The sequence below is a fragment of the Zingiber officinale genome, unplaced genomic scaffold (genome assembly GCF_018446385.1).
Source record: "Zingiber officinale cultivar Zhangliang unplaced genomic scaffold, Zo_v1.1 ctg250, whole genome shotgun sequence".
NCBI lineage: Eukaryota > Viridiplantae > Streptophyta > Magnoliopsida > Zingiberales > Zingiberaceae > Zingiber > Zingiber officinale.
In genome coordinates, this window is record NW_024589921.1 from 185,080 (window position 1) to 211,659 (window position 26,580).

The window sequence follows — 26,580 nt, forward strand, 5'->3', positions numbered from 1 at the left end:
TCTAATGAAATTTATAGATGAAAATGAGGATAAGATAATTAATAATAAATAAAGAAAATAAAAATAAAAGAATATATGTGAATTTTAGGAATTTATTGGGACTTTTCTGGATTTTAAATAAATTCTTTAAAGATATTTTTACAGGGATAAATTGGTTGGGTTTTGAAAAAAAAAACCTCTTTAGAATATCCATTTAAATAGGAGTTAATTGAATAGAAAACCTAAGTTTCTTTAATCAAAACCTAAGTCCTTCCGTCGTTTCTTCCCTACGCTCACGATGATGCATTCGTTGCGCGCGTCCAACCCCGCGGCCAGCCGAATCTCCACAGCAGCCAGCGCGTTGTCTCCACGGCCACCACTCTTCCGTTCCCCATCGTAGGCATCGGTCGTCTGTCTATGCAACGACGCTCACCAACCGTCGTTGCCACGCGCACCTTTGCCACACCCCACCACGACTACAACTTTGCCGCAGTCGTTGCTCGCCGAATGTCGCTCCGTCCTTCTCCTGGCTGTATGACGCTACCACCAAGTTGTCGAGAACCGTTGTTTTCCTCACGTCCACACACCGCAGCCGCAACCACTACCAGTTATAGAAGGAGAAATGGGTTGCCATTGAGAATCCCCGCCGCCGCCAACCATCGTGGCTGCCCTGACTCAATGTCACCATCAATCATTGGGAATCGCCATCGAAGAAGAAAAAGAGAAAGAGGATTGGAAGAGGTAACCGTGATAATCAGGATTATTAGTTTAAGAGTAATTGATATATGATTATATTAGTTAATTATTAGATGGCTTATTTAATTGAATTAAGTGAAGATTTAATGTTGATTAATTGATTAGTTGAACATGTTTAATAGGTTAACCGATTTAAAGGGAATAATCAGAAGATAACTTGATTCACCCAGGAGTTAAATTAAGGTTGATTAAGCGATAAACTTTTGAGAATTAATTTGTAAGTAAGATTAATTAAAGTTTACTTAATTAATCATATTATAATTAACAAATTGATGAATTAATATAGATTGGTAAATTAATCAATTAATAATTTGATTAAGTTATTAGATTGATTAATAGGTGGATAAAGAAAGTGACAGTGAAAAAAAGGGAGAAATAAACGAATCGTTTACATAGACTATTCATGATTATTAGGATTATTCTAGTACTTAGTTTTGTTTCGTATCTTGTACTTGTAGGATTCGAGCTTAAGGCAAAATCTTTGACCTGAAGACGATTAAGACTTTCACAGTTGCGGTGGATAGTTCATGCTTACCCTTTTTAGATTTTTTATCTTAGTGCATGATTATATTTGCTTATATGTTGATTAAATAGCATTTACTTGCTTATCCTGACTCCACTCTAGTTATTTCTTAAGTTGATACTTAGTTACTTGTACTTAGTTTAATCTACTTGATATCCATACAATCTCGTTACTATCCATGCTATTTATTGTTATTTATACTTATGTCTTTATATAGCCATACCATAGTGTAGGATATAAAATATCCTACTAGACCCTCATTTGTTATTTAGGCTCATGTCTATACATTAGTAAGACCATACCGTAATGCAGGATATCGAGTATCCTACTAAACCCTTGTTTGCTATTTAGGCTCATGCCTATATGTTAGGGAGGTCAGACCGTAGGATAATTGTAGAGCATTATCCTGGGATGGATTGTTATTGCTTATCTTGTTATTTTGGCTTTGTATATGTATATACCATGCTACCCACGGGACCATCCATGGTAAAGTGTTTTTCTTGCAGTCAATAGTTGAAGAGCTAGATAGCTACCTCATCCTATCCTCCCTTAGGATCATTCGTGGTAGAGCATTTCTCCTGCGGATAATGACTAGTTGTATACCCTCATTGCTCACAAGACTAAACAATCACATTTGCATACTACTTGTTCATTATTTTATTGTATACATCCTGTCTATGTCTGAGTCATTGCTCTCGTAAATAGTGATTGTTACACCTTAGGCTGCCCACGAGATCATTCATGGTAGAGCATTTCTCCCACAGCTCATAGCTAAATAGCTACTACCTGTCTGTCCACGAGACCATTCATGGTAGAGTGTTTCTCCCGCAAACAGGACCTAACATTTCGAACTGCCCACGAGACCATTCGTGGTAGAGCATTTCTCCAGCAGTCCATAGCTAGATAGCTATATGTCTTGGTCATTTTTACTTATTATGGTAGAACGATTGCTCCCATGTATGATGATTTATTTCTGTTATTTACATTTGTACATGCCTATAATGTGGGGTATCCATATTGATCATTACCTATCATGCTCATTGTATTATACACGGCTGAGTAAGTAAGAAAAGGGTTATATTATTGTTATGTTTTGTTAGCAGATGACTATACTGTTGTCCTTACTTTTTGTAGTAAGTATGATTGTCTTAGACTGCATCCCTTTGATCTCCTTATAATGGTATCATGCACTATCTTCATATACCCACTAAGTATTTTATACTCACTACCCTTTGTTTTTCTTTGACCTCTAGGTTAGCAAACAATGGGTGTGTTGTGTCACTCAGAGGTCCTACCTTCCGGTCCCACTTGAGTTTAAATTTCTGTTCGAGTTGTTTTATTTTTTTGCTTCGCTGTCGCTGTTTATTGTTTTCTTTCACTCGTCGAATTGATGAGGTTTTGTTATAATGGTATAATTGTTATCTTGTATAGATCAGTATGTTCACATGTTCATGCATACATACATTATCATATGTATTGTAGTAACTTGGTGGTTCTTTTATATTGTATTGGTATTTGTGCTGGTTTTAATTGGTTTGGTACCAATTATTACTTATATTGTCACTAAGGGGTATCATCCGATTTGGCGGGCGAGTATACCCTCGGGGCATAACATGGATCCCCAGAGAAAGATGTCGTTTAGACTCTTGATGAATTTCATTTATACAAAGATGAGTGCAAGACCATATGTAATTTTCGGCTAATCGAGGGTTAGATTTGGCTAATAATTAACTATAATGTATCTTTTTGTTACCTGATACTTGAGTCGACTAGCGAGTCGACTCAAGATAAATAAAAAGAAAACAGAAGGCTTTTGTTGGTTTATGTTTGAATACCAATCAACTAATGAGCTGACCGATGGTATCTTAGTCAACCAAAGAAATAGTTTCTGAGGGTAATAGAATGATTAATTTGTTACATATTCCATTGATGGGATCTTGAGTCAACTAATGATGCAGTTGGACAATTGCAACGGTTAGTTGTTACAACAATGGGAATCTAGAAAATTCAGTAAAGATCAATCAGCTGATGGTAGCAAACAATAAACTGAAGTGACTGGTAAATTAGTTGCACAACAAATGATCTAATCCACTAGAAGCATAAAATAAAGATTTTGAAGGCTGAGTGAAGTCTTTGGTTGAAGGTTACATATAGGGGTCTGAAGGCTACAAATTAGTTCATTAAAAATGTTGATACTCTGTTGAGTTCTCTTGTCTCCACTTCATTCTCGTGTTCTCATTAATCTTTTGTTCTATGTATTTCTCTTGTAAAAGAAAGCTGTGGTAAGAATTTTTTCCACCTTCAAAAAGTTTCCTAGGAGCAAATTAGTGAACGCCGAAGGGTCATAATCCTCCATGTGATAAGTGAGAAAATAGAAGAGGGTGATTTAATAAGGTATGTACTTAAATCTTTTTCTAGAACCCCTTTTTAGATATATATGGCGGATGCTTATAAAGTTTCAAGGGACCTCTGTATTGTTAAGCTAGATGGGCTATTTTTGTGAATTTGAATTGCATAACAAGCTATGTTTCTAAAGGATAAGGGACTAGCAATGGTGATTGAGAAGAAGTAAAAAGAAATCCAAGAAGAAGGAAGAGATGGAATCATCCTATTCCAAGTCTACAAGTGAAACCAAATCTAAAAGTGATATCTCCAAATTGGAGATGACTCAGTTTGTAAAGAAATTTATAAGAAAGAGTAAAAATTAAGCGAAAAGACATTAAAAGATTCTTCAAGAAGCCACAAAGAACAACCAAAAAACAAAGGTAAATCTAGACTCAAATCTTCCATAACTTGCTTTGCATGTAATAGGAAGGGGCACTATAAGTTTGAATGCCCTGAATTGAGCAAGCAAGAAGAAAGGAAGAAGAAAAAGACATTAAATGTAACTACGGTAAGTCCTCATCATCCTCTTCAATTGAAGAAGAAAAAACAAATCATAATACCAAAAATGTAGTATTCATGGGACTTGATACTTTTGGTAATGAAGATTCATCCTGTAATGAAGATTCCTCAAGCTCTAGTGAGGTAAACTTTTCCAATTTAGATCATTTGAATGATATTATCACTTGACAAATTCTCTAAGGATAAAAAAAATGTCTTAAAAGGAGCTTAGGGCAATTAAGGAACGAATTAATTCAAACTCAACATGAAAAATTCAAGAGCATGATTCTTCAAAAATTGATAAAATTATTGAAGAAAATGCATACTTGAAATTGCAAATTGAGGACTTAAGAAATTATCTTGAAAAATTCACTCTATGATTAAAGAATCTTGATATTATGTTAGAAGATCAAAGTATTATATAAAAAAAAATGATAGCTCGGTACACGAAGCTCCCCCGCCAATGCGGAGTCCAGGGAAGGGTCTATTGTATGCAGCCTTACCCTTATTTACAAGAGATTGTTTCCGAGATCAAAGTGTTATATATAAAAGAAAAAAAAAACATTCTTATGTTTCTTTAATTACCAAACGTACATCATTATTAAGATCAAAGTTTGGGTCCCCAAGCATGTCTTGTTAATCTGGTTGTACCCAATACATTTTGGGTACCAAAGTTTCAAGTTTTACTCAAGTACATGGGCATTCAAATAAGTGGATCATGATAGTGGTTGTTTAAGGCATATAATCGATGATTTAAGTAACTTCTTTACTTTAAGCTATAAATACAAAGGAATTGTGTCCTTTGGAAATAATAGTAAATTGAAGGTCATTAGTATTAGTAATATTGAGTTGAATGCTAGCTTTGCCATCTATAATGCATAATGTTCTTATTGTTAAAAGAATGAAATGTAATTTGCTTAGTATTAGCCAATTTTGTGGCATTGGATATATAATAGAATTTTATTCAATAAAATGTTTAATTAAACATGTTAATCTTGATACAATTCTCTTAGTAGGCAAAAGAAATGAAAATGTATATGTCGTTGATCTTATATTTCTAATTCCTTGATTAATGTCTCATGTAAAAAGAAGAAGCATGGAAATGGCATAGGAGATTGGCACACACAAATATGAAATTGATCAGCAACAAAGCTAAAGGGAGCTTGATGAAAGGAGTACCTGAAATGTCATTCAAGAAGGATGAAGTTTATGACGCATGCCAAAAGGGGGGGGAAAAAAGACCTACTCAAAGCCAAAAACATTGTAAATACATCTAAGCCTTTAGAATAATTAAATCTTGATTTACTTAATAGCTATGGAGTTTTATCTTTCAATAAAAGTAAATATTGGCCTGTCATTGTTGATGAGTTTAGTAGGTTTACATGGGTATGCTTCGTAAGACTGAAGTAATCATGGTGGTGAGAATTTGAGTGCCTTAATTTTAATTTTTGTAAAGTAAATAGCTATGCTAATGAATTCTCATCCCCTAGACACCATAAATAACTAGTATTATGGAGAGAATAACATGAACATTACAAGAAGTCATTAGGATTGTATTCAATGAATACTCTACTCAATCAATTTTAGACCAAAGCCATAAATCAATTTGGTCGAATACTCTTATAAACCCTTATAAGACTATATTTTACTAAGAAATCTATTAAGCATTTTAAAGTTTTTAGGTGTAAGGTACACATTAAACACCAAAGACTATGCAGGAAAATTTTCACATAAAAAGGATAAAGGGATTTGGGTCGAATACTCTTGATCTAGTAGAGTTTTGTAGGGTCTATAATAAAAAGAGAATAAAAGATCTCTAGAAATTGCTATGTAGTATTAATTTGATAAAACCAATGGAGCATACTCTAAATCATCTCACATTGATGAAGACGTCAATGAGTTAGTAAACAAAAAGAATGAAGAAGAAATAATAGAAAATGTTGAAACTAAAGAAAACATGGTACATGGTACATGAACAACAAGAACAATCACAAACATATAAAACTAATATTAATCCTTTTGGGAAGACCTAACTCAAGGAGTTAAAAGATCTTACTTTAAAAACTTTAGACAATATTTTTGCTTTAATATCATAAATTGAACCAAATAATGTAAATAAAGCATTAAATGATCTGGATTGGATCAAAAAGACTTAGCTCAATTTGAAAGAAATCAAATATTAGAATTAATTTCAAGACCTCAATGTAGCTCAATTATAGATACTAGATCAAAAAAGCGATATGATTAAAAATAAAGTAAGATTAGTAGCATGAGGATTTAACCAAATAGAGGGAGTAGCCCAATTAGAATTTCATACGAATGTTTTTAGCATTTGTTGCATATAAATACAGTCTTTTAAATGGTTTTATTAAAGAATAAATATATATGAGTACTCTCATTTGAACACCTAAAATTTTCAAATTATGTATACAAGCTTAAAAAAGACCCTACATGGATTACAACAAGCACCTCATGCTAAATTAAGGAATCAACTAATACTATGTTTGCCGACCCCACCTAGTGGGATATAAGGCTTGGTTGTTATTGTTGTTGATTGATACTATGTTTAGTCGACTAATAGTAATAGAATATTTAATTTGTTACAGAGTCAACTAATAGGATCTTGAGTCGACTAATGAAGCAATTGACATGTTGCAACGGAATGATTAGCTACTACAACAACAATGACAATCAATCAACTAAAGTGACAAAAATTAGTCAACTAGAAGCACAAAAGAGTCAATTGAACCATAACAAAACATATATTTTGAAGGTTGAGTGAAGATTTAGTTGAAGTCTATATAGGGACTTGAAGGCTAAAAATTAATTTATTCAAAGTGTTGAGATACTCTGCCAATTCCCTTATCCCCACTCTATCCTCTTCCTCTCTGATGTGAGCCAAGAAGAGGCATTGAAGGGAATTGGGGGAGCCATGACAAGGTCCAAGACTAAGAGAATGAAGCAAGCTTTGGAAGGCTTAATAATGAGGCTCAAGGAAAAGGAGGATCAATGCACAATGGAGGCAACAACTAAGTGGATCACATTCCTCCTTCAATTTGAAAGTGAAATTGGACCAACATGAGGACCATTTTCGTTTGCATGCATGGGGGGTTTTTCTAAAGTGACTTTTGATGTCCTTTGTGGGTTTTTAATGCATTTTTGAGAGTTCCTAAGCTAGTATAACAAATACCATGCATGCATGGTTGCATTAAGCTAGTATTAGGGATTAGTGGTTGCATTAGTGGATAATAAAACTCATGCATGCAAGCATGATATTTATTGCATAATTAGTGCATAGTGGATCTTAAGGGATGTTAAATAGGAGAACTCTTGTATGACAAATCATGTAAGTTTGAATGAAAATTTGAGTTTCTCTTTTGTGAAAGCTTCCTTCTTGTTCTTAGGCAAAGAACTAATTTCGATCTTATCAAGGCAACTTGTGGCGATCAAAACTCCATGACTTATCACTCACCTTCTCATCTTTCTTGAGTGTGGCGTCAATACCCTTCCCCAAGCTGAATTTCAAGGCGATCCATTTACAAGGTTTCTTTATCATTTGGTATCAGAGCCTTGGCTCCTTGATTTTCAGGTTTGTGTTTTGTTTTCATCTTTGTTCTTGTCCATCTTTGTTGATCTCTCCATCCCTATCTGTCGCAAATTTCTATTCACTATTTGGGTCCTCAACTTAAAAAAAAAAAAAAAAAAGGAAAATTCGAAAAAAAAAAGGAATCATTAGTCATTGGTTTCTGATTGAAAAAAAAAATAAAAATAATATATAAAAAAAAGAGGAGGATTTGTGAATTGAAAGGACTCAATATTCTTTCTTTGTGAAATCTAAATTCAAAAGATATTTCTTTCATTGCTCTTGATCGTTGCTGAATTTCTCGTTTTATCCGTTTATTTCTCTTGTTCTACTCATATTTCTCTTGTTGATTTCTTGTTCACTTGATTGTCTACTTGTTGTCTTGAGAAAGACATTGATAAGGCCCTTTCCTTAAGAGCTTATAAAGGAAGCTGAGTGGATAAATCTGAGTGCAACCACGTGAGTAGAGTGGTGAGGTCCGTTTAACATTTCTTTTGTAATTTTCCTTGTCATCTTCTTTTGTTGCAAGCATGAGTGGGGAAAAATCACCTAATTCCCCTAGGCGAGATCTTAATAGGCTTCAAATGGAGGCACTTACTCAACAATTTGAGAGAATACTTCAAAGACAACTTGAAGAAATACACGAAAGGATGGACCGACTTGAAGGAGAAAAAGTTTCGAACCGTGGGGGCAATTCTAATCATGAAGAATTTCGTCAAAGTGAACCATTCTATGATTCACCAAGAGAAAGAAGGAGGCATGAAGGGGGAAGAAGACGTGAAAGAGGAGGTAGAGACCATAGACGAGAAGATGATCTAGGAGGTGTGAAAGTCCAGATACCTTCCTTCCAAGGGAGGAATGATCCTGAAACATATCTTGCATGGGAGATGAAAATAGAACAAATTTTCTCATGCCACAATTACAATGATGCAAAGAAAGTAAAGGTGGTTGCCCTTGAGTTCACCGATTATGCCTTAATTTGGTGTGATCAATTGCAAAAGGAGAGAAGAAGGTATGGAGAGCATCCTATCAACACTTGGGACGAAATGAAGACTTTGATGAGAAAGAGATTTGTGCCTTCCCACTACCATAGGGAATTGCACAACAAATTGCAAAGACTCACCCAAGGGAGTAGGAGTGTGGATGATTACTACAAGGAGTAGGAGTGTGGATGATTACTACAAGGAGATGGAGGTGGCTTTGATTAGGGCCAATATTGTGGAAGATAGGGAAGCTACCATGGCTCGGTTTCTCCATGGCCTAAACCGAGACATTGGAGACATTGTGGAGTTACAACATTATGTGGAGCTTGACGACTTAGTGCATCAAGCAATGAAAATAGAGCAACAATTAAAGAGAAAGGGCGTTATGAAGAAATAATCTTCTCCAAACTACTCTTCAAGTTGGAAGGACAAGCCAAAGAAGGAGGGTTCTTCTTCAAATTCTAAGAAGGAAGCAAGCATTAAGAAGCCTATTCCTACTACCTCTTCTTCCACTTCTAAGAGTAGGGATATCAAGTGTTTTAGGTGTTTGGGAAAAGGTCATATTGCATCCAAATGCCCGAATAAGAAGACTATGGTGGTGAGGGATAATGGGAGTATCTCTAGTGAAGAAATTTCTTCTCATTCCTCTTCCTCAAGCGATGAAGAAAATGATGGAGCAGCCTATGCGCGCAAGATGGAGATCTCTTGGTGGTTAGGAGATTATTGGGAAGTCAAGCCAAGGAGCATGAGGAGGACCAAAGAGAAAATATTTTTCATACCCGCTGCCTCATTCAAGGAAAGGCATGCTCTATGATCATTGATGGTGGAAGTTGCACCAATGTGGCAAGTACTAGGTTGGTCACCAAACTCAACCTCAAGACTACACCACATGCAAGACCATATAAACTCCAATGGCTAAGTAATAGTGGTGAATTGGTAGTGAACCAGTAAGTGTTGATTAATTTCTCCATTGGCAAATATGAATATCAAGTTCTATGTGATATTGTGCCTATGGAGGCAAGCCACATTCTTCTTGGAAGACCTTGGCAGTTTGATAGGCGAGCTCACCATGATGGATGTCCAACAAGTTCTCTTTTGTCCACAATTCTCGCAAAGTTACACTTGTACCATTATCACCTAGGGAGGTTTGTGAGGATCAAATAAAAATGAGAGAGAAAAGAGAAAAAGAAGAGCGAGAGCATAAGAAAAAAAAAAGTGTGTGCAAAAGAAAATACTTGATTTTGAGGACAAAATTCAAAAGAAAAGAAAGAATGAGGAAAAGAAAGAGAGAAAAATAGAAAATTTGTTTAAGTAAGTGAGGTGAAGAAAGCTTATTTGACAAGGCAACCAATATTTCTTCTTTTGTGCAAGGAAACTTGCTTGGAATCTAATACTAACTCTTTACCTAGTGAAGTTGTTGTTATTTTACAGGATTTTGAAGATGTGTTTCCCAAGGAAGTACCTCACCAATGAGGGGAATTAAACACCAAATAGACCTTATTCCTGGTACTTCTCTGCCCAATAGGCCAGCTTATAGGAGCAACCCTCAAGAAACAAAGGAGATACAAAATCAAGTGGAGGAGTTATTGCAAAAAGGATAAGTTAGAGAAAGTTTAAGTCCTTGTGCTGTACCCGTAATTTTGGTGCCTAAAAAGGATGGAACATGGAGGATGTGCACTGATTGTAGAGCCATCAACAACATCACAATTCGGTATAGACATCCAATCCCTAGACTTGATGAATTGCATGGTGCTTGCTTCTTTTCTAAAATTGATTTAAAAAGTGGGTACCATCAAATTAGGATAAGGGAAGGGGATGAATGGAAAACAGCTTTCAAAACCAAATATGGATTGTATGAATGGTTGGTAATGCCTTTTGGGTTAACTAATGCACCAAGCACTTTTATGAGGCTTATGAACCATGTCTTACGAGAATTTCTTAGAAAATTTGTGGTAGTATACTTCGATGATATTTTGGTATATTCCAAGAGTTTTGTTGAGCATATTGCACATCTCCAATCTGTCTTGCATGTCCTTAGAAAGGAAAAACTATATGCTAACTTAGAAAAGTGTTCTTTTTGCACTAATCATGTGGTTTTTCTTGGTTTTATCATAAGTTCTAAAGGAGTGCAGGTTGATGAAGGGAAAGTTAAGGCCATTAGAGATTGGCCAACTCCTAAAACTGTGAGTGAGGTTAGGAGCTTCCATGGGTTGGCAAGTTTCTATAGGAGGTTTGTGAAGGATTTCAGCACAGTGGCAGCACCCCTAAATGAAATTGTTAAGAAAAATATGGGTTTTAGATGGGGAGAGAATCAAGAAAATGCATTTCAAACACTTAAGGATAAACTCACACATGCACCCATTCTTGCTTTACCTGATTTTTCCAAATCATTTGAAATTGAATGTGATGCATCTCATGTGGGTATTAGGGCTGTTTTACTTCAAGATGATCATCCCATTGCATATTTTAGTGAGAAATTAAGTGGTGTCAGCCTCAACTATTCCACTTATGACATAGAATTGTATGCCCTTGTTAGAGCATTGCAAACATGGCAGCATTATCTTTTGCCTAAAGAATTTGTCATTCATAGTGATCATGAATCTTTGAAGTATTTGAAAGGGCAAGGGAAGCTCAACAAAAGGCATGCCAAATGGGTCGAATTTCTTGAACAATTTCCTTATGTGATTAAGCATAAGCAAGGAAAGGTAAATGTTGTAGCAGATGCACTTTCAAGAAGGTATAACTTGTTAGCTACACTTGAAACTAAATTGCTTGGCTTTGAACATATTAAGGAATTGTATGTACATGATAATGAGTTTTCCCAATTATATGCTGCATGTGAAAAGAAATCACAAAATGGGTTTGTTAGGCATGACAACTACTTGTTTAAGAATAACAGACTTTGTGTGCCTAGAGGATCGATGCGTAAATTGCTAGTTAGGGAAGCACATGAGGGGGGTTCAATGGGACACTTTGCGGTTCAAAAGATCTTAGAAATGCTGCTTGAACATTTTCATTGGCCACACATGAAACACGATGTGCAGAAATTTTGTGCACGGTGCATTGTGTGTAGAAAAGCAAAATCTAAGACATTACCTCATGGACTTTACACGCCTTTGCCTATTCCTAATTTTCCTTGGACTGACTTGTCTATGGATTTTGTTTTAGGGCTACCATGTACTCAAAAAGGTAAGGACTCCATTTTTGTGGTAGTTGATAGATTCTCCAAGATGGCACACTTCATACCTTGCCACAAAGTGGATGATGCAACTCATGTGGCAGATTTGTTTTTCAAAGAGGTGGTAAGACTTCATGGCATGCCTAGGAGCATTGTTTCAGATCGTGACACCAAAATTTTAAGCCATTTTTGGAGGACCTTATGGAACAAGCTGGGAACAAAGCTTCTTTTCTCCACCACATGCCACCCACAAACTGACAGCCAGACTGAGGTGGTAAATAGGACACTTTCTACTCTTCTTAGAGCAATTATTAAGAAGAACATTAAGTCTTGGGAAGAATGTTTACCTCATGTTGAATTTGCTTATAATAGGGCGGTCCATTCTACTACTCAATTTTCTCCTTTTGAGATTGTTTATGGGTTCAATCCACTAACACCTCTTGATTTGCTTCTTTTACCTAACACTTCTTCTTTAGTTCACAAGGATGGCAAAACAAAGGCAGAATATGTGAAGAAGCTTCATGAGCAAGTTAAAGCTCAAATTGAGAAGAAAATGGAGCAATATGCAAATCGAGCCAATAAAGGGAGAAAAAGAGTGGTCCTTGAACCCGGTGATTGGGTGTGGGTTCATATGAGGAAGGAACGGTTTCCTACCCAAAGGAAATCAAAGCTTCAACCAAGAGGAGATGGACCATTCCAAGTGTTGGAAAGAATTAATGATAATGCTTACAAAATTGATTTGCCCGGTGAGTATGGAGTTAGTGCAACATTTAATGTGGCTGATTTGAGTCCTTTTGATGTAAGAGATGAAGACCTAAATTCGAGGATGAATTCACCTAAAGAAGGAGGGAATGATGTGAGCCAAGAAGAGGCATTGAAGGGAATTGGGGGAGCCATGACAAGGTCCAAGACTAAGAGAATGAAGCAAGCTTTGGAAGGCTTAATAATGAGGCTCAAGGAAAAGGAGGATCAGTGCACAATGGAGGCAACAACTAAGTGGATCACATTCCTTCAATTTGAAAGTGAAATTGGACCAACATGAGGACCATTTTCGTGTACATGCATGGGGTTTTTTCTAAAGTGACTTTTGATGTCCTTTGTGGGTTTTTAATGCATTTTTGAGAGTTCCTAAGCTAGTATAACAAATACCATGCGTGCATGGTTGCATTAAGCTAGTATTAGGGATTAGTGGTTGCATTAGTGGATAATAAAACCCATGCATGCAAGCATGATATTTATTGCATAATTAGTGCATAGTGGATCTTAAGGGATGTTAAATAGGAGAACTCTTGTATGACAAATCATGTAAGTTTGAATGAAAATTTGAGTTTCTCTTTTGTGAGAGCTTCCTTCTTGTTCTTAGGCAAAGAACTAATTTCGATCTTATCAAGGCAACTTGTGGCGATCAAAACTCCATGACTTATCACTCACCTTCTCATCTTGCTTGAGTGTGGCGTCAATACCCTTCCCCAAGCTGAATTTCAAGGCGATCCATTTACAAGGTTTCTTTATCACTCTCACTGTAATCCTTTATTCTAAGTATTTTCTCTTGTAAATGAAAGCTATTGTAATAGGTATCTCCATGACCCACTGAAAGGTTATAGGCCGTGGATCAAAAGTCTTGGGCTGTCAAACTACATAAATCATTATATTTGAATTGATTTTTTACTTGCATTGTTATTTACCTTTCAATTTGTATTCTTTCAGTTTATTTTGTTTGCTTTTGTTTATTGTCACTGCAAACTAATTATTGTAGAAGCTTTAAAAGAGGTTATTCAGCCCCTCCTCCTTCTAACCTCCTTTAGATCCTATAATGACCTCATAGGTCCTCCATTTCCACCACTCACTTTTTTTATATCAACATCAATATCTCCATTATGTTGGATAATATGTCAAAGAAATCTTAAACTCTTACTTATAAGAGTTTCATGTCTATTGATCTCAATTATTCCCGCAAGTGATTGCTAAATATTTGATATTTTTGTTCTAATTCTACCTGATTTAAAACCTTTAATTTCTAATTTTTTCCTCTACAACTCAACTAGTTATTTTGTTTAACCTCTAATTATATAAAGCATATTGACTACAATATGTGAATAACATACAACGAGGAGGTTTTCCCTAGTACTAATAGTAAATTTATAGCGAGTCTACTAAGGTTCAAAATCTCAAGTTGTGCTAGAGTTTCGGTCTTTGTCCGAAATGATATTGTTCCTATATCGTGTCGACATTCCAATACATGGCATTAGTGATGGAAAGAAGGTTGAAAGAGAAAGGAGATGAAGCAGGGAGGAGATATTATTTGCATCGAGTAGAATCGAATTTCAATAATTTATCGAGATAATACATATGATCATTTCATCCAATACTATACAAGATTTCAAACCATCAACTCCACCGATTAGTATTTTGATTTATATTAGAGAAATATGAGCATCAAGTGCCCCATTATTCAGTTCAAATCTTCTGTCCCCAAATTTCTCTGTCCCCGTGTCCCCTGCCGATCGGACGGACCAGATTACATCTCAAGGCATCATGACATCCTTAAGATGTGTACAGTATCCTCATAATGTGCAAGGCATCCTTGAGATGTAATCTGGTCCGTCCGATCGGCAAGGGGACACGGGGACAGAGAAATTTGGGGACAGAGGATTTGAACTCCCCATTATTATGTTTATGGTACATTGTTGTCCATTTCTATTGCGTAATAAGAAGTTCCTTTGAATTATATTGATCAAATTCATACATAGGCATGTCAATTAAACCACACTAATAATCTTAAACTTGAACGTGTATACAAGTTTTGCGTTGTAAACCATAAAATATTTCACTTTCTTATTTCCGCGCCCAGCAAATAAGCAAGATTAGGATACGAACAGAATTGGAAGAGCAAATGATGTTCTTGAATTCATAATAAAAAGGGTAAGTTCTTAGAATTCATACTTGTGCACTCATTTCAATATAGTCGTTCCATGATTCGCTCCTCTCAGCACAAAATCACAGCAGTTTACTTCAAATTCAATTACTATCAATTATCGGCCAATAACTTATCCGCAATTTAAAAAAAATATCAACTGATCAAAATTCAAGCGAGGATCGGAAAACCAGTTATCACCATTTCGCTGCGAGGAAAAATCTTCAGATTGCGGGCAAAAATGGAAAACGAGCGTAAAAAAGTCCCATTGTAAGTGCAAAGATCTGAGAAGAAAAGCAGGAGCAAGGAAAGTAGTGCCGATGCAAGAATTGACTGCCGGACAAGGAAAGTGAAACTTTGAGCTTACCTCAATCGCGTACCCGAGGAGAAGGGATTCATGGTTGTGACGGCCGCGGGGTCTCCCAAGGCTCGACCAGCGTCTCCGGCACACTGCGAAGCAGGAGGATCTAAACCTCCGGTAGGATACGAGGGCAGAGGTCAAGATCTGGGCGAGGGAATCTCTCGGATTCGAGAAGAGAAACAGAGAGAAGAAAACAGCTGGATCTGAGCGTGGGCACGATTTTATTCTGCGGGGGTGTCGTTCCAATTCCCGTTTACAACAAATTAGCGTCAAACATCGTAAATTGCTAGGTTAGCCGGATCGATTTGGGGAAGCTACAGACGGAATTAGCCAACTATGTTACCTTGCGTGAAAGGATATCAAAATGCCCCCACGGGCGGGATCAACCGGTTATGACATGGTATTCTTGCAACATGGGTCGGGAGGTCGAAGGTCTGCGGCAGCGTCGAAGGCCCGTATTCACCGTGATTTACTCCCTCTCATACTCGTGGGGCAGGGGTGAGGGGGCCGCTGGGCGGCGGGACCCGCCTTTTGCAACGTGAAAGGATATCAAAATATATATATATATAGAGAGAGAGAGAGAGAGAGAGATATTATGCTGCGGCGTCTTATGTGCGATTTTGCTGCGGTACTTGCCACGTCAGCGGCCTAGACCGATCAGGCTCCAACCTGATCGGTCTGGGAGTCTCCTGATCGGTCCCAGACCGATCAGGCAACTCTCTGTGAGAGTTTGCTTCGAAGCCTGATCGGTCTGTGGACCGATCAGGCTATAGGTGGATCGGTCCACAGACCGATCCCCTACTTTTTTTGTGTTGATTTTTAGGTGGATAGGTTGGAGCCTGATCGGTCTGGGGACCGATCAGCCTAGACAGACCGATCAGGAGACTCCCAGACCGATCAGGTTGGAGCCTGATCGGTCCAGGCCGCTGACGTGGCAAGTACCGCAGCAAAACCGCACATAAGGCGCCGCAGCATAATATTTCTTTTATATATATATATATATATATATATATGTTGGGCGACGTTTTGTGCGCGACCATGAGCGACACGCAGACGTGGCGTTGCCAGCTCGATTTTCCTACAAATAAAATATTCCTTTTATTCTCTCTCCTCTTCGGGCCTCTGTTCAAAACTTCAGCAGCGGAAATTACCCAAATTAAAATCTCCCTCTCCGCTCTCTCTCTCCCATTCGCAACCTCCATCTTCGTCGTCCGGCCAACCTCGCGGGTAAAAATCGGGAAAGTTTAATATTAAAATTTCCCTCGCCGCTCTCTCTCTCCCTCGCTCGCTCCCTCCTTCAATATCCTCTGTCGTCCCTCGCGCTCCCGGCGGAAAAGTTTCTCTGGTGTCTTCAATCGCACAACTGCTGTGTTAATCTACACCATTATTGCCTTCAAAAATTGGTAAAGGAGCTGAAATAATTGTATAAAGATGCACCGCGCCTTTGCTTCGCTTTTAAATGTTGCATCAACTACTTCGCAGGAAACCGTCCTTGTAGCATCTGACTTGGATTGGTCGTCGTAGAAGGTCCGAAGGATTTATGCAACAACCGCATGCAGCCACTTGGACTTTCCTTTGTTGCTACATGGTGTAGCAGCTACATGGAGAGGTAGCTACTACAACGTGTAGCAGTTAACTCTCCGTGTAGTTGCGACACCTTATAGCAGCTAACTTGGTAAGTCGTGTTTCTAGCAGCCCTATTTTCTAGCAGAGATTAATCCAGTAGCCATAGTTTTCATATTATGTATATCAACTTGATTAAAAATTATTTCCCCAGTCTTACAGTGTTATGCTTTGCTTTGCTGCTACAGATTGATTGTAGTTGTATATATATTTGCTTTAAAATTATTTATTCTGCTGCAACGCCCTTGGTTTGCTTTGCTGGTACACATTGAAGCAGCTACCTCGACTAATAACTTGCTACACCTGTTTGTAGTTGTATATCATCTTGCTTAAAAAATGATAAAAAGTTATTTGCGATGCTGCAACGCCTTTGCTTTGGTTTGTTGCCACGTGTTATAGCAGCTAATTCGACTAATAACTACTACACATTGTAACAGTTACCTCTACATGTAGCTGCCACAATTTGTTGCAGCTAAATCGGTAAGTCCTTTTTTTAGTAGCCGTATTTTTGTAAAATGATTAACCCTAAAAATATTTAATTATCGTCTCCCTATTTAAACTTGCTAAACAAATGATTATAAATTATTTCCGCTGTTGCAACGCCTTTGCTTTGGTTTGCTGTGACGCGTTGTAGCAGCTACTTCGACTAATAACTGCTACACCTTATAGCAGCTACCTCTACATGTAGCTGTCAAAACCTATGGTAGCTAAATCTGTAAGCCCTCGTTTTAGTAGCCATATTTTTATTCAAAGATTATCAACTTGTAAATAAAATGATTTAAAATAATTTCCGCTGTTGTAGCGCGTTCGGTTTGCTTTGTTGAAGCTACTTCGTTTAATAACTACTACAACTTGTAGCAGCTACCTCTACATGTAGCTGCAACAAGCTCTGGCAGCTAAATCCATAAGTCCTTTTTTTAGTAGCCATATTTTTGTACAAAGATTATCAACTTGCAAAAAAAAAATATTTAAAATTATTTCCGCTGCCTGAGCACCTTCGGTTTGCTTTGCTGCTACACGTTGAAGAAGCTACTTCAACTAATGACTGCTACACCTTGTAGCAGCTACCTCTACATGTAACTGCAACAACCTGTGGCAGCTAACTCGGGAGGTTGGCTACTACAACGATCTAACAGTTCTTTCTTCGTTTACGCTCCAACAAGATGTTATTCTGTATTTTCAACCAATAATAGTTCATAGCAATATCTGGTTTTTATTAAGATCAATTAAATGAGGTTCTACACGTGGTAGAAGCAACTGCAGCACGTTGAAAAAGTTAGTCTTCAGAAGCTACTACACGTTGTAGCAATGTGACTGTCTAAATAACCTTTTCTACCCAAATACCTTTTTTCAATTATTGTGCTAATATATATACTGTGCAATTACATTTTTACCCTCATAGGCCAAAGTTTTAACCCCTAAACTCGTCGTGTGATAAATATTTCAAAGGAATTTCTTTGATAGTACATCGGTGCCCCACGGAGTGTTCATCAGTCAACCTCACCGCGATGACTTGTTTCTCATCCAAAGCTTCGCCTCCATCGTGAGTATTGTCTTAGGGTTTATCATTCAAAACTTCGCCTACTTTGATAGTTTGATTTTTTTAAGGTTTTGATCCGTCTCCTAACTGCTACAATGGGGTTTAATGTTTCTAGGTCACTATTCAATGAGGGTTTACTTTGAGGGAACCAAGAGGTTAAAAAAAATTATTTATCTTTGTTGTCACAACTCTTATCATTGAACTGCTACAAAATGATAGAACGTGGTTAAACCCTATAGTGTCGTTTGACTTCTCGCTATTGTAGTAGCTACTTGACACTAACTACTACAACGTGTAGAGTATTCATGTTTAGCAGCAATAAATCACAATGAACTACATAGAAGAAATTATAGACATTGTAATGTATTAGATTATGGTTTAAAAATAAGAGTGTCAGGTATCATAGTATGGGTGAAAATCAATTGCACTGCAGTGAACGCAACTGAGTATCACTAAGATCTTATGTATTTTTTGGTATACAGAACTAAATGGCGAGCCAAAGAATTGCTGCTTCCCATGAATATCACAAGAAAGTGCACTGGAAAAGTAACTATCCTCACTTCAAAGGATTTATATCATCACTCCACATAACCGACCGGCAGATGGAGATGATCAATGGAAGCCCATTTGTCTGGGCAGTAGCCATGCCTGAAATTGTAAATATTCGAAGCCTAATCCAAAATATGTTTGACAATTGGGACGTTCAAGCCAAATGCTTCATCTTTCAAAATAAGGAGATTAGCTTCACTAGGAAAGACGTTTCATTGATTCTTGGACTCCGAGAACAAGGCGCTGAAGTTAATTTGCAATAGCATGCAGCCACCACCCCACTATTTGTTACTGTTTTATTTACTACTACTAGCAGTATATCTAGATTGTCAGTACAATCACTAATAGATTACGTAGATGATTTTGCCAATTTAGGTAGGTATAATTGGTGTAAGACTGTATATGATTATATCAGCCCACAACTGGGTGACATTGGTCTGATGCTTTCACAGAGGCCAAAATCAGAGGGCCTTATGGGAAATCAAGCTCCCATTCTCAGAGGGTTCGCACATCTCCTTGCTGTAAGTCCCTAAATATAATGATAGTCTCATAAGATTTATGCAGAGAGTATCATATTTAAACAATTTTTATTGTATTGCAGGTCTGGATGTGTGAACATGTTAAAATAATGGATCCTTACAGACAACATGTCCTTCCAAGAATATGCAGATGGAAGTGGTTAGGCTCCCGCGTTGAGACAATAAAGTCTAGGATCGCTAAATTACCTCCTGCAAAAATAATTGTTGATTTAAGTCCATCGGACCTAGAGACCCACCTACTCTCAAACGATTCCCTAGAAGATCTTGTAGAGCATATTGATCAACAAATTACAGAGGGATTTTACAATTAGCTTGGGAGGGTAATTGTGAACAAATTCCTGAGCAATTTCCTGAAGAGGCAGTGGATGCTCAGGAAATCCCCCACCATGTTCCTGCACAGGCATCCGAAGCTCTGGAAAAGGCTGGACAAGTCCCTGAGCCATTTACTGTAGAATTTGTTAAGGAGAAAGAGGCTTGTACAAAATGTCAAGCCAGGGAGGTTGAAAATTCTCGATTTGAGTATGTGGTTGAGGGTAAGGACCAGATCATTGCCCAGATGGAGGCCACAATTATTGAGTTAATTGAGGAGAATAAAAAATGTGCCCGTGATACAGAAACTTCATTAGCTTATAAGGATAAAATAATAGATGAGAAAGACAAAATTATAGAGGTAAAAGAGCAAATTATTACAGAGCAAGATAGAAAAATTAAAGATATTCAAAGTCATATGCTTGCGAAGGTTATTGACCCATTACCTGCCAATCGACCATTAACCAGGACAAAGACTTGTGCTACAAAGAGAAGGACATCCCCAACTGCCAAAGAGATTAAGGGAGTGCCCTTGGCCAAAAGGAGTAAAAGAGTAACTTTTCAAGATGAGCATGAGTCAAAGATGGCCAAGGGCAAAGGAGAGGCATTTGTTGTGCCTCCTGTTAAAGTACAAGAAGGTCATAAACCATCTACTGTTGTAGCTGCCACATCTTCATCAAATAAACTATTGAACACGCTTGCCAAACAAAAATCCAAAATACTTAAGGTATGGTTTTGGTTGGTTAAATATGTTGTCTTTTAGTCCTAATTCATATATTACTCACACCGAAAAGTTGTCTCTATGTATTTTTTCATCAAGCAAAGTCATATTTTAAGAAAAATAAAGATGATGTGGTGGCAGAGGCATTGTTGAAACTAAGCCAACTAAAGTGAGTTGGAAGTTTCTTAAGTTATACACTTACTGAAATGCAAATATATGATAGATTAGGAATGTATAATTTTATCGGGAATTCAAGGTTAAATGAATTTGTCATTATCTGCTTATTTAATAGTGAAACAAACATTTCATTTTGTTGAATCAAATCAACCATGTTTGATATAAAAGTTGTTATAACATATATAATTTATGTAACCACTTTAATTGTAGCAGCAATAGGGAGTGTTGATGTGAACCAAATTATTGGACATATTTTTTTTTTTGGTTTTTGTAGGGCTATAACAAAGCTAATATGGTCCAACGGAGCGATATAATTGGATTTGTCATCTTTCCTATGTATTTTTGATTGGACTGTCTTCAGAAATGGTGATTGCATAAATATATATTTTGCAATAATTGCAAAGGAAGCCAAATTTTTCGGCAGACCTTATTGGCCATCTATATTTTGCAATAATTGCATTTACTCTAGTGTTATATTTTATGATGTAGCTGCTGCAACGTGCAGCAACTAGTGCAATACCTGCTACAACGCTGTAGTAGCTACTGCTGAATAAAATAATATAAAAAATTTTATTACCAAGTTAATATACATAACAATATTATTTTTATTATTTTTACCAGCTCTAGATGTACTACTACAAGGTGGACTTGCTAGCTTCACAATACATGTAGTAACTATTGCACCATTGTAGTAACTGAACCATCATTTCCACATAACACATTAAAGGCAACCGGATGGGGTGGTGAAATATAATTATAATTTATCAAGATACAGTATTAAAATGATCTCCTACAAATTGCTAGTGACCGTGTAGCATGCTACACTCTGCGACTAGTAATAGCAATTATCTGCTATAATGTGTAGCATTTCCTATGTGGCAGCGACTTTATGTTGTAGCTGCTACACGTTGTAGTAGCTATTGCCGATCATAAAAATATACAATTGTATTTTGTCACATTTAATATAAATAACAATAATATTGGTATGGTTGATATGTGCTAGAATTCCTTTAGCTGTTATAAATAGGGCTTACCAAGCGGCAGTTCATGTTAGTTGCTACAAGGTGGACTAGGCAGCTTCATAGTACATTTACCGGTGATTTATATTAGAATAATCCAGCTTTTATTTATCCCTTATAGCAGCTACTGCTGATGGATTACAACACGTTGTAGCAGCTACTGCCGAATAACTGCCACAATCTATCAGCAAATACTTAATCTTTGGCTGCTATACCCTATATTAGCTTCGTAAGGCATTGACAGCAGCATATTATAAAACAGTTACACAACCGAGGCTAATTTTATGGGAATAAGAAAACATTTACAATCAATTTATCAATATGTTTACACCCCCACCTTGTCATTAATCCAATGTCTTCTATTAAAAAATTTATGACCAACATGAAAACTAAATTCTCTCATTCCATCTTGTTCAAAATCTATTGGCCTTCGGTACATTAAACTCTCGGCGTATCACATCACAAAAAATGCACAATCTAACCTGAAAGATAGAGTTTATTTCACTCTATTAATATTATAATTGCTAGCGAAAGTATGGAGATGTATAAAAATTATGAATAAACATATGTACTTACGATTTTACTTATATTGGACCCGGGATCGTAGATACCTCAAAGTCTCTTGACATTAAGGAATGTAGCCCTGGATACCACATTTCATAGTAGGATGAGTCTATATTTTTAAAAAATTCCACTTACACGAGTATGAAATTTGTAACCAATACATACATACATCCAAAACATTGTGATTTACTCAACATGGCAGTTACTTATAGAATTTTAAAACTTAGATGTGTATAGTTCTGAGGCTCTAAGGGAGTTATAATGTATATATTGAGCTTTTTGGAGGTCTATTATAAGTAGATGTCAGTGATCATCTGCATTATTTAATGGACAGAATATATACCTGAGTGACTTGTCAGTGTTAGTGCTTGCTGATAGCCCAAATGCCTCATAAGACAACATTTCAAACATTTCTTGTGCCAGCAAACAAGTATTGTTAAAGGAATATGTGGAGAATAAAAAACTAGGTAGTAGAAGTTTGCATTATACTCACAACAAATCCAACAACACAAAATATAGATGGCCAATATGGTATGGCAGAGGTTTTGGCTTCCTCTGCAATGATTGCAAAATATGTGTTAATGCAATCGCCATCTGTGCCTATAGTCCAATCAAAAACACATAGGAAAGATGACATATTCAATGAAATCGTTCCATTGGATCATATTGCCTTTGTCGTAGCACTACATAAACAAAAAAATAAAACATGCCCATAAATTATGTTTTACAACAATAGTGTCTATTGCTGCTACAATTGGAGCAGTTACGAAAATTATATGTGTTATACCAACTTTTATATCTACCATGGTTGATTTTATTCAATAAAATAAAATGCTTATTTTACAATTCAATAAGAATATACTTCCAAAGTAATTTATTCTTGTGTTACCAATATAAGTATACACATATAATCCATCGTATAATTGCATTACGGTAAATGTATAACTCAACAAAATTTCAACTCACTTGAGTTGACTCAGTTTCAACAATGCCTCTGCCACCACATCATCTTTGGTTTTCTTAAAATATGACTTCGCTTGTTGAACAAATACATAGAGAATATTTTTCAGCGAGAGACTAATTATATGTGATATAGGAGTAAAAGACAAAACCATAAACCAACCTAAATCGTACCTTCATGATTTTATATTTGTGTTTGACAAGCATATGCAAGCGTTTAGATGATGAAGTTGTGACCGCTACATCAGTAGATGAGTCAAGGCCCTCTTGAACTTTACTAGGAACTTCAATATTTTTCTCTCCGCTATCCTTAGCAATCTCTAGCTCATGCTCATCTTAGAAAGTGACATTTTAAATTCTTTTGGCCAAGGGCACTACCTTAATCTCTTTGTAGTTGGGGGTGTGATTCTCTTTCTAGCACTCCTTTTTCCCCTTGTTATTGGTCGTTTAGCAGGTAATGCCACTATATCTTTGGCAAGCAACTGACTTTGAAGATCTTTGATTTTTCTCTCTTGCTCTGCTATAATTTTATCTTTTACAATTATAATTCTGTCCTTTTCCTAAATCGTATTATCCTTGCAATCTATTGAAGTTTCTGCATCCCTGGCACCATTTTTATTCTCCTCAGTTAACTCAATAATTGTGGCCTCCATCTGGGCAATGATCTGGTCCTTGCCCTCAACCACAGACTCCAATCGAGAATTTTCGGCCTCCCTCGCGCTACAATTTGTGCAAGCCCCTTTCTCTTGAATATATTCTAGAGTTAATTTCTCAATAACTTGTTCAGGCATTTCCAGAGCTTCTACTGCTTGTGCAGGAATTGGGTGGGGAATTTCCTGAGCATAGGCTGTCTCTTCAGGAAATTGCTCAGGAAGTTGTTCAGAATTTTCCTCAGCAGCTAATTGTAAAAACTCCTCTGTAATTTGTTGATCAATATACTCTACAAGATCTTCTAGGGAATCGTTTGAGAGCAGGTGGGTCTCTAGGTCCGATGGACTTAAATCAACAATTATTTTTGCAGGAGGTAATTCAACGATCCTAGACTTTATTGTCTAAATGCGGGAGCCTAACCACTTCCATCTGCATATTCTTGGAAGGGCATGTTGTCTGTAAGGATCCATTATTTTAACATGTTCACACATCCAGACCTGCAATACAATAAAAATTGTTTAAATATGATACTCTCTACATAAATCTTATGAGACTATCATTATATTTAGGGACTTACAGCAAGGAGATGTGCGAACCCTTTGAGCATTGAAGCTTGATTTCCCGCAAGGCCCTCTGGTTTTGGCCTCTGTGAAAGCATCAGACCAATGACCCCGAGCTATGGGCTGATATAGTCATATACAGTCTTACACCAATTATACCTACCTAAATTGGCAAAATCATCTGCGTAATCTATTAGTGATTGTACTGGTAATCTAGATATACTGCTAGTAGTAGTAAATAAAATAGTAACAAAGAAATACAATATTAACAATTGGCAAAAGAGAGTATCGGATTCAGTAGTTGGAGGTTGTTTGCTGAGGGTGATCATCTTGTTCTCTAGCTCCCTTTGTGTACACTCCACATTATGGAACTGTTGAAGAAATAGTGGGGTGGTGGCTGCATGCTATTGCAAATTAACTTCAGCACCTTGGTCTGGGAGTCCAAGAATCAATGAAACGTCTTTCCTAGTGAAGCTAATCTCCTTATTTTGAAAGATGAAGCATCTGGCTTGAACGTCCCAATTGTCAAACATATTTTGGATTAGACTTCGAATATTTGCAATTTCAGGCATGACTACTGTCCAAGCAAATGAATTTCCATTGATCATGTCACACCCCCAGAGGGGTCCCTGCTAGATAAAAATCCGACATCTCCCCTGTACCGGTGACAATCTAAAGCATACTTACATACAAAATATACATCAGTCACACTCGATTGGAATATATACACAACCACGCAGTTTATATGTCAGCCCACTTGGCTGGAATAAAATAAAACATAACCACACAGTTATTTATATATTTTACAGCCCACTCGGCTGTACCGAAAACCAACACAGCCGAAAATGATACAGAAAGCCCATACAATCCAAAACAAACACACTACTAGCCGGCTAGACTTTATACAACAACCACAACCACAAATACAAGATAACAACACAGCGGAACTCCAAAACGACATCGACATAATACAATGCTAAGCTTATAAATACATAAAACAGATACAATAAGAAAACAAAGCCCAAAGTCCATCATCGGATGTGACGTAGGACCCGGTAGATAGGATACTCCAAGCGACACACCAACCATCTACCTGCTACCTGAAAACATAAATGTATAAATGTGGTGGTGAGTATAGGTAACTCATCGGGTAATAGACAAGATAGTGCATGGACTATAAATAAACATGGAGATCCAAAGTATAAGTTTCAGTAGGGAATAAAGAACATGATCATACTATCATAATCAATGCATCTAAATATATCTGACATAATAACCTGACATACAAACTGTATAAACCACAACTGTCATAATGATAGACACATACCCAATCTAGAATCGACACATGGTACAATGATCAGTGAACTCACCGGATCTACAACAGACCTACTCGTAACACCTGTGCAATATAAATACGACTGCATATACACGTAAGATAAATGACATGTATACAACATGGCAACCATATGCAATAATCATATCTCAAACAAGTGCAACAAATCACAATCACATGCAACTAGTATCATTGTAATACCCCGGTTCTGAGATTCTGGTTAAGTATGGCTTAAAAGGTTAGATGGTACTATCCATATCACCAAGGTGCACTTTCCTTTTTGGAAGCCCAAACTTAAGAACTCCAAAGTTAAGCGTGCTTGGCTTGGAGACATCTGAGGATGGGTGACCTCCTGGGAAGTTTTCTAGGGTGCGTGCAAGTGAGGACAAAGCACACTGAAAGAACTTTCAGTGGTTTATGGAGCTAGTCGTCAAACCAATGAATAATTCTGGTGGCATGCCTAGTTCGGTTCGGGTGGGGCCTGCCCGGGTCGGGGCGTTACAGATGGTATCAGAGTGACCTTGCGACCGTGAGTGCGCCTGTGGCAGGAGCACCCAGGGCACCACCTAGCGAGGGAGATTCTGAGATTTGTCTGTGGTGTGATTCATGGTTACACAACGAGGACGTTGTGTCTTTAAGTGGGGGTGATTATAATACCCCGGTTCTGAGATTCTGGTTAAGTATGCTTAAAAGGTTAGATGGTACTACCCATATCACCAAGGTGCACCTTCCTTTTCGGAAGCCCAAACTTAAGAACTCCAAAGTTAAGCGTGTTTGGCTTGGAGAAATCTGAGGATGGGTGACCTCCTGGGAAGTTTTTCAGGATGCGTGCGAGTGAGGACAAAGCACATTGAAAGGACTTTCGGTGGTCTGTG

The 26,580-nt window shown here is 37.1% G+C and overlaps 1 protein-coding gene across 5 annotated transcripts in view; it reads right to left on the minus strand.

Annotated features, from left to right (window-relative positions):
* LOC122037285 (AP-1 complex subunit gamma-2-like) overlaps nt 1–15,405 on the minus strand; it is a 136,619-nt gene extending 121,214 nt beyond the window's left edge. For 3 of the 5 annotated variants that reach the window (XR_006127598.1, XM_042596737.1, XM_042596738.1), the window contains exon 1: nt 15,167–15,405. Coding sequence is in view for 2 of the 5 variants with exons in the window: in XM_042596737.1 (XP_042452671.1) it covers nt 15,167–15,198 (32 nt within the window). In the remaining 3 variants the exon portion in view is untranslated. Of the gene's footprint in view, nt 1–5,320; nt 5,384–14,828; nt 14,898–15,166 lie in introns of those variants that run through there. The other 2 variants (XM_042596739.1, XM_042596740.1) reach the window with 2 other exon arrangements.
* Nucleotides 15,406–26,580: the final 11,175 nt, after the last annotated feature.